Here is a 9252-nt window from a genome sequence, read left to right as displayed (position 1 = left end):
ACAATAATATGTTTTCTTTCATTTAAGCGGTACAATATATAATAAAACTTTAAAGTTACAACCATAAACTTGATTCAGGTAAAAAAAAAAAAAAAATGCAACATAGTATGTTTGGCCCAATGTGAGAAGCTTAATAGAGGCTTTTAGTTTTGTTAGGCCTAAGTATTGTTTTTCAGTGATGTAAATATCATAATTTCAATGGTGTAGATATTTTTGTGCAGATCATTCATTATGACTGAATTGAAAGCTTATCTTGCTGAAAAGAATACAAAAAAGAATGGTAAAAGTTCTTTTTTAAGCAGTGATGATGAATCCTCTGTAGCAGGCCTTTCATCATGGATGCCATCTGTGAATATTTCAATGCCATCAGTATTCCAAAAAGACGATGAAGAATCGCATAAGTCTGAATCATCGTCTTGGTTCAAAGAGGCAAAGAGTGATCCATTTTGTCCAGCTTTGGTAAGTATTTATTTTGTTGTATGACAGCATTTGGGCAAAATTTCATTGCTCATAGTCTCTGTAATATACTAATAGAATGGAAGTTGACTTAGGTTGGGGGTCTCAAGCTTTTTTGCTTTCTCTCTTAAAGGGATACTAAAGGAATAACCTGACTTGGCGATTTTCCACGTTCTTTCTGTTTAACATGCTACCATAAAATGATTTTCAATAAAATTTTGCCCCTTTGCGGTCTGACCACCATTGTGCGCGTGCTTTTGTCAGAGCTTTCAAAACGAGATTGGGCTTGAGCAGCAAAGCGTGCGACTGTACACTGTACAGTCTGCGTCACTAGAGACTAGCAATCAGCTGATCTCGCAACAGTTGTTACTGCCGGCGATTTGACTGTAGGCTATGTATGTATGTACATCAAAACATCAGACAGTTTGCTCAAAACATCAGATGTGGTAACGTGGCTTTTGTTATTGCTGTCTTTTGTGACGTATTCTCGAGCAGTGTTTGCACTTTTGGTTATTTTGAAAAAAAATGAAAATAAATGAAACATTGGACTTTGGGCCTTGCCAGCGCCATTAAAAACATTTTTTTTTTTTTGGTAATTTTTCTTAAAATGTATTCTTAAATGTTCAGTTTACACATTTTAATGCTTAATTCCCATTTGAAATTTTCTTTTAGTAGGCCTTTAAAAATAAAAAAGTTATTTTATCAGCTACAATTTTTTTATTTCAGGCTAGCTTAGGTTATGTGTATTAAGAAATTGGCTGTGGCTATATTTACACTATATAGTGTAATAATGGCCTCAATAGTGTTGCCAGATAAGGAATTCTGCTCTAATTTGAGAAAAGTTTAAAGCTGTTGAAAACAAAAACTTGTATTTTGGCCATTTTTTTTTATCCTGGCAAAGATCAAAACCGTAATCTTATTCGTAACTCCAACCCTTACCTTAACCCTTCCTAACTTTAAACCTAACTCTGGCAACACCTGATTGTAACCATGGCATTAAGTGTGGAAAAATAGCCACTTCCTAAGAAATTTATATCTATCATTTGTTACAGCAGCGATTTATACAGCTAACATCGAAATTGACCAGTGTGTTCATGAAAGGAAAAACAGTTTCTTCTCTGTCCATATGCTTTCTAGCTTGAATTAATTAGTTGATCGATTAAGGGAATTTTCATCCTTGGACAGAGAAAGATTCATTGAGAGCTTAATCCTGGCAGTTTCGGGATGCAACCTAGTTCGTACCCTCAACAGTTTGTACCCTCAGTTCGTACCCTGAAAAGATCGAGAGAAAAAATTAAAAAAGCCGAAGTTGCTGATCGCAGTTTCCGCAAACAAACAAAAACTCTCAGGATCATTACCGGAAATCTTAAAATGTTTACAAAAACTCCAATTTCAACCCTAACCCTTTTCAAATGTTTGCGGACCCTGCGATCAGCAACTTCGGCTTTTTTAATTTGTTCTCTCGATCTTTTCCTAACCCTAACTCTTTTAAAATGTTTGGGGAAACTGCAATCAGCGACTTCGGCAAACTCTTAGGATCATTATTGGAAATTTTAAAATGTTTGCGGAGACTACGGAAAAACTGAAACTGCGATCAGCGACTTCAGCTTTGTTCTATTTTTTCTATCGAACTTTTCAGTTTGTTTGCGGAAAATCCGAATCAGCGACTTTTTTAATTTTTTCTCTCGATCTTTTCAGGGTACGAACTGTTCAGGGTACGAACTAGGTTGCACCCGCAGTTTCACATACTTGTAGAGGCTTTGACCCACTGACGCAGGGTCTGTCACTTGAGATTAACAGAGTGAAGTTTCCGTTTGTTGTTGTCTATGAATTATTCCATTCAATAGGTACCACTAGTTAGAGAGCAGTCCTGAAAGTGCATTGCTCAAGTGCACACCCCGAGAGCTGAACCAGCGTTACTTGATCTTGCAGTTTTTTTGTTTGTAAAGTCAGCCGGTAAACTAACTGAGCTATTAAATCAAGACATACTGTATGAGTAGGCCTACAGCTCTACGCATGGTGGTTTTTATGAGAAATTTTTTTCTTTCCTTACATATCTTACAAATATTCATGTTTTACCATTTTTTAGCAATGTTAGGCTGATGTTATTATTTTACAAAACTTTGAAGATATCGTTTGCTCATAATTGCAATATAACCTGGTCGGCTACAACCCACAATAATAGTAAAAGGAATTTTTCTACTGCTACATTTATAGTAAAAATCTACCTGCATGGCGATATCAAATATAGGTTTATTCAGCCTAAAAAGCCAGTTTTGCAAACAAAGAAAGAAACAGAAAGATCTAGTACAGATGGTGTAATCGTAAGTGCGCAGTTGAGCAATGCACTTTAAGGACAACCTTTCAATCGCTTAGTATGGTATCTACTATTTAGTGGATGGATTGGAATAATTAACAAGAAACAGCAATTTAACAAGCACATGCTTGAGCAAGAGTCAGTTTTTCAATGCTTTAATTAATCTATAAATAAGTATACAGTTCTATTTGGTTTTGTATCAGTTTGTTAAGTTTTAAAATAAAAGCTCACTTTATCATTTTTGTTCACAAGTCAAGGACACAAAGATTAATTGGATTCTTTGGTTGCCTTGCCGGTGGAATATTTTGCTTCTCGTTAGCCAGTATGTATGCTCCGTTTCTCCTGCTTAAAGCAAGAAAATTTGCACTGTTGTATAGCCTTGGCAGTTTATTCACAATAAGCAGGTTAGACTATTATCAACAATATTGTTTTAAAAAATGTTTTGCTATCTTGTATGCATTTTAAGGTAAGGTAGCCTATGCATTTTCACTCCAATATATGTATTTTAAGGTATGCCTGTAATACAAACCTTGATACCACAAGGAAATAGTTTTAATGAACCAGAAACACATAAAGACAGCTAATAATGTACGTAGTTAAAACAACTGAATGCTATTAGGCAACTAAAATGGTGAGCACATTGTTCAACATCGAATTAATTGATCTTGATTTTTGAAAACTGTAACACTTGACTGCAACATACCACTTATCCCAAAAAATCTTAAGCAATAGATGTCCATTAAGTTTTCATGATTCCTATTTACAGCTTTTCTTTTTTGTGGGGTCCATGGATTCATATTAAGCATCTAATGACGAAAGAACGTCTTCCATTTACAATCGCCTATTTCGGCTCATTGTTTGCGACCCTTTACTTTGCTATGTGGTGGAAAAGTTCTATGCTAACCACTATTGCAGCAGTGATCCAAATTGTTGCCCTTCTCTGGTAAGCTGTTTGAAAGTTCCGTGTGCTTTAAAGAATAATGTAATAAAAGCAAACTTATAAGAAGCTTGTGTGTGAGTTGTTGCTTAGAATGCTGTGTTCTAAACTCACTACAAATATCTTATGTCATGTCTTACTACTGCTTTTATAATGTGCTGTTGCGATTGTTGTTTGAATGCTAGAAATAGATATTGATAACACGTTCTTTGGTTGCAACTGAAAACGACATCCACATAAAAACGTCAACATTTGTTTGTTTTCAATTGATAATGCACAGTTATTGATTAATTCAAAAAAAGAAAAAAATCCAAAAACTTCCCATACTGTAATTTTCTTTCAGTCCATTAATGATCTTGGACGGTCACTGGGACATAATAAATATTATACTGCAATGGAAGAAACACTTGCTACATCAATGAATACCATTTAATTAGAGCTTTTCTCAAGCAAGTGGGCACTTGTAGTAGCAATTTCTAACCAGCTTTTTTTTTTTTTCAGGTATTTAATCAGTTACATTCCTGGAGGAAAGACTGGATTAATGTTTATGTCAAAATTGTTTACCAGCACAGTGACGAAGACTGTTAGTAAATCAATGCCAGTATAAAACTAGACTTTGCTCGGTAATGTTAAGTTAACAACATGCTTTAAAACCTTCACAAGCTGTTTTTGCTCTCTCCAAGCAATGGTTTAATGAAAGAAACAAAAAACGTTCAAGCCGGATACTAAAATACCTTGTGGATCTCGTTACCAGGGTCGTGGAGTCCGGAAAATGTTCGACTTCGACTCTTCGGTTGATAACTGGCCAACTCCGGCTTCATTGTTGCCAGATTTTTTTTAATTTTTGCTTTTTTATTTTTTTAATTGAATTTCGCTTAAGTTGTAATCGACATTGAAACGGCGACTTTCACAAAATCTGACAAGAGCAAATACTTTTCTTTTTGGTAAAACTTTTCAGTGCGATACGGAGAAAAAGAAACAATATTTTGATAAAAGATTGCAAACAAAAATGTTATTCATCGTTTTGTATCAAGTCATAGTCGGCTTTTTTTCAACGACACCGACTCCGGACATGCCAAAATCTCTCCGACTCCACAGCCCTGCTCGTTACAACGATGTTGGCTGCAGATTGTATGGTATCTGGATCTACCCCTTTCTTTGCTACAGTAGTTATTTTTGTTAAAAGTTAATTTTTTCTGCGAGGCAAACGAAGCACAAACTAAAATTTTTATGTGGGAAGACTTTGTGCAATGGCTGTAAATATATACTTTTCACCGTAAAACCTTTGACTAAAAGAGTATTGCACTTCTGTGTGTTATATATATTGATGCTGTGTAACTGGCTCATGTAATTTTTGATGACAAGGAATTGCAACAGTGGTTGTCAATTACCTTTGCATTGTTTCTTCCAAGGTCACCTTTATACATGGGCCATTCTAACGTTCGAGCGTCAAATTTGACTGGAGGCCGATCTGCTACACTTAATGACAATCAGAATCGTTGTTAAAAGTTGATAGTCTTAGTAGTACTTTATGAATTCTTTGCGTATATTTTAAACTGCTTTTGTGCATTAGTTGATACAAACGTTGGACTAGTCGCGTTGAAAGTCCGAATAGCGTGTGGCAACACTGGAAAAAGGAAACGATTTGTTATTTTTTAAGTGAAACTGCAAGTTTTGCAATGATTAGCAATTTGCATTCTGAAAACTATCATTTCAAAGAGATGTAAAGTACATTTAAATTAACAAACAGCTCAAATTCGTCGGCCTCCAGTCATTCCTGCATGTTCGCACGTTGGCAAGGCATGTGTTTTTTAGTAGCTATGGTTTTATGTGCTTGTTTTCTTCTGAAATCGGTTCAAACCTGAACAAGATTTCCCGTATTTCTTTTACTAAATTATTTCTATTTTTTAAATTTGTTTATTGCGCAGTGCGTTTACCTTAAGCTACACGTGCCGTATATGCTTACAAGATACTGTATAATGTATATAGTGCATGGGCTGGCAGTGAGAAATGCGTTTAAAACAAACAGTTTTGACAAAATTGTTTTAACACATAGGCCATTCAGTTGTCTGGGATGGAGCATGCGTGTTTAGACGGAAACGGTTTCATATATTCAGCAGGGATATCAGCAGAGAGGCTCAATTCCTGCCTCTGTTATGCATACAAAGCACGTGATAGAGAGAAACATTTTACAGAGCTTGTGCGTCGTCAGACGATTTTTTAACAAGAAAATAATTTTAAAGGTTTGAAAACATCTGTGTATGATTCGTGACATGCAAAAAAGCAAAATCAAACAGTTAGCGATGAACCTCTGATCCTGAATAGTAAATACGCAGATAAAATAGGCCTGCGTTGCATTTTCAACGTTGGCTAATCACGCGCTTGGCTGTCGTGGTTTTCAAGCAAATGTAGGTCATTTCGACCTTTGACCAGAAAAAACTCGCACAAACAATATGAAATTTATATATTATAGCGTCATACTAACTAAGCGAATTAGTACGTTTTTGAAACTAGATTTGTTATGGCAATTTGCCTCGTCACAATCTGTTGTGTGAATATGCTTTGAACCAACAAACATATAATATTAGCGTACAGTACATGCGGTAACTATATTTCACCAGCTGCAGGGGCATTCGGCTGAGATTTTGAATCTTAAAAAACATTTTTTAACTTTGACACTCTATTGCCGCACGTCATCGGGCACGAATGCAATGGTGGCAGCAATGGGCACACATGAGGTGTAGCCTATTTTGTCGAAGCGAAAGGGTCTGACAGCACCACCTACTATTTGATTTCCTGCAGTTAAGTTCCTGCTCTTAATTCGCCAGTTGAACCTGTCCACTGAGTTTGGATACTTTCGACGCTCAAGCTTGCGTTTGATGCACGTCTTAGCCATTTTGGGTTGTGCTCTTTCATATCTCATTTTTATATGTTATTGCTATGGTATTTTTATTCTGTCAGTAAAAATACATTGGAAGGTTATTCAAGATCTTCACATTTGTGAACTGTTCATTTATGACTTGAAATATTTCATCACTTTATCTTGCTGTTTTCCTTGGGCGCCTTATGATATTTCCACAGTCGCTTATCCGTAAAGCTAACACAGATCCTGTCATCATTGATTATTAACAGTGTTGCCGTGTGACACGAAACAGTGAATGTTCTAAAGGAAAAGATGTGGACCATGGTCCATCATCATCATAATCCATCGTCGGTTTGTTCCCCACTAGTGGGGGTGGCCGATTGTTTCCGCGCAGCAATTGTCTTAATCCCCTTTCTCCATTTCACCCTGTCCCTTGCATCTTCCTCCTTCAGTCCGACTTTTTTAAACTCATCCTTCACTTGTTGTTTCCACGTTCTTCTTGGACGACCGCGTTTCCTCTTCCCATCCACCTTTAGAACTAGTGCCTTTCTAAGAAAACTTCCTTCCTCCCTCCTTATCACATGTCCATACCATCTTACTCCATTTGCCCTTGCCAGTTGGTCTATGGCAGGGCTTCCCGATTGGGGGTGCTCGCACCCCCAGGGGGTGCGAGTAGCTGTTTCTAGGGGTGCGAGAATCCACCCAGGAAAAACAGCTATACCGTATATAGAGATGGATTTTTTTTAACGAGGGAGGTGGTGCTTATCTCTTAGAGCATTCTATGTTGGCCTATACAGCACAATGCACAACAACAAGAAAATACCACCCGACAAGTAACAAAAAGGCTGTGGTCCGAACGTCACGTGATTGGTGGAGGGATAATGCGATAATAATAATAATATCGATAGTAATAATAATAATGCGATAATAATATCAGCAAATTGCTCATTGTTGGCAATTTCTTATCATACGCATTGGGAAAGAACGCATTTTAAGCGAGAACGAAGTTTTTCACGTTATAGACTGTGGATTGACTTACGAAAAAGAAAGTGTCAGCTACTGGTTGAACAGATAATTTCGTAAAGGCAGGAGAAAGGTCATAGATCTTGATTAACGTCATTGTGTTCTCAGTTTGTGTTATTTCATTATTTATTCGATTTTGCATTTTGTGCTGTGGCGTAGCCAAGGGGGGGGGGGGGGGGGGTTGGGGGTTACAACGCCCCTTTTGGCACATGTGTGGCGTCACGATATTGAAAGTGATGCTTTCAGTCTCTTTATGCTTGAGAATGATGCTTTCAGTCTAAAAAAAAATTGCCTAATTTTAAACAAAACTGCATTAAAAGAGCGAGTTTTGGCAATACCAAACATTCAAACATCTCAGCCAGAAATTAGCAACATGAAAACATAAAGACTTAGCTTTATTTTCGAAAAATGCAGAAGAAAACATGATCTTATCCTTTTGCTATGCCACCTGATAGCACCATTTTACAGGAATATTCATACCCACATTTTTGTTTAAAATGCTCTCAGAATGCACCAAATTCAAAGTAACTTTTCAAAATTTTCTGGGGGAGACCCCCCAGCCCCCCCGCCGCTGGGTCCCGTCTTACACGAATACGCCGTCGGGCTGCGCTCGCCGGTCTTCAAAAACCCCCCTCTCAAAATTCCTGGCTACGCTGCTGATTTTGTGTGATCGTGTTATTGAAGGCTGCCCTTTTTCCTATTTATTAGCCATATAAAGGACGGTGAGCTGCTTTTCTGCGTGGTCTTCGTACATATTTTGAATTTTTTCTCAGAAACACTCTGCATCAAAACAGGGGGTGCGAGATTGGCTTCATCAATCCCAAGGGGTGTGGGGTGATAAACGAATCGGGAAGCCCTGGTCTATGGTCTCTCTCATCTCTAGCATATCCAACAATTCTTCAGTCCTTTTTTCCCTTCTCGTTTTCACCCCACACATTGCTCTCACCATTGGCCTTTCCGTTCTTCTCAGGATTGCCAGTTCACTCTCTCTCAATACCCATGTCTCGCTACCATATAGCATTGCAGGCCGCACACAGCTCCGATATACTTTTCCTTTCATCCTTAGTGAAAATTTTCTGCCATACAACATTTCCCCACATTCCCTGAACTTTGCCCAGCCCAATCTTGCCCTTGTTGTCACCGCTGCTTCACATCCACCACTTCCATTTATCCGATCACCCAGATAACAGAAGTCTGTCACTGTTTCGATGCCATGGCAGAACTCATCATCATGGCCTTCCACTTCATTCCTTCCTTTACTGCATTTCCCACAAACAAAACACTTCGCCAATCTTGTTGCGGCTCTCTTGACATTAGCACATCTTGCATGTATTCCACTACTTGGGTAATCATACAATACATATTACAGCAGAATTCGACAATTTTTCATTGGTTCCCGCGAAGTTTCTATTTTTTATATACATTCGAGTTCGCCTATATCGACTTCGGGTTTATCGTCAGTTTGTCTATATTGACACCTTTTTCAATCTTCCAGAGCATTTTGTTCGTTTATAATGACAGTTGTAGGCTTGTAGCTCTTCTTTTCATTTCCTGACGTTATCGCACTTACAAGTTTGGTCTTTCGTGTTTGGAGGAAAGATTTCGCAGCAATAGAGCGCGTCTTCACTAAAAACAGTCAAACTAAGGCGTTGTAAG

At 37.7% G+C, this 9252-nt stretch overlaps 1 protein-coding gene across 1 annotated transcript; it reads left to right on the top strand.

Annotated features, from left to right (window-relative positions):
- The first annotated feature begins 231 nt into the window (after positions 1-231).
- Positions 232-6671, top strand: LOC145768645 (uncharacterized). The gene is made up of 4 exons (XM_082580196.1): positions 232-459; positions 3026-3177; positions 3540-3716; positions 4212-6671. The coding sequence occupies exons 1-4, from the start codon at positions 232-234 to the stop codon at positions 4315-4317; spliced, it is 663 nt and encodes a 220-aa protein (XP_082436322.1). The 3' UTR covers positions 4318-6671.
- The last annotated feature ends 2581 nt before the right edge of the window (positions 6672-9252 follow it).

Source organism: Aplidium turbinatum, chromosome 4, assembly GCF_918807975.1.
Source record: "Aplidium turbinatum chromosome 4, kaAplTurb1.1, whole genome shotgun sequence".
NCBI lineage: Eukaryota > Metazoa > Chordata > Ascidiacea > Aplousobranchia > Polyclinidae > Aplidium > Aplidium turbinatum.
This window is presented reverse-complemented; position numbering and strand designations above follow the sequence as displayed.

What these genes read in the sequence shown, in the direction of transcription:
- LOC145768645 (XM_082580196.1), top strand. Translation starts at nt 232, where the DNA reads ATGACTGAATTGAAAGCTTATCTTGCTGAAAAGAATACAAAAAAGAAT. An exon ending in AGTTTATTCACAATAAGCAG is followed by an intron (nt 3,178 to 3,539) that starts GTTAGACTATTA and finishes TCCTATTTACAG; the next exon opens with CTTTTCTTTTTTGTGGGGTC. An exon ending in CAAATTGTTGCCCTTCTCTG is followed by an intron (nt 3,717 to 4,211) that starts GTAAGCTGTTTG and finishes TTTTTTTTTCAG; the next exon opens with GTATTTAATCAGTTACATTC.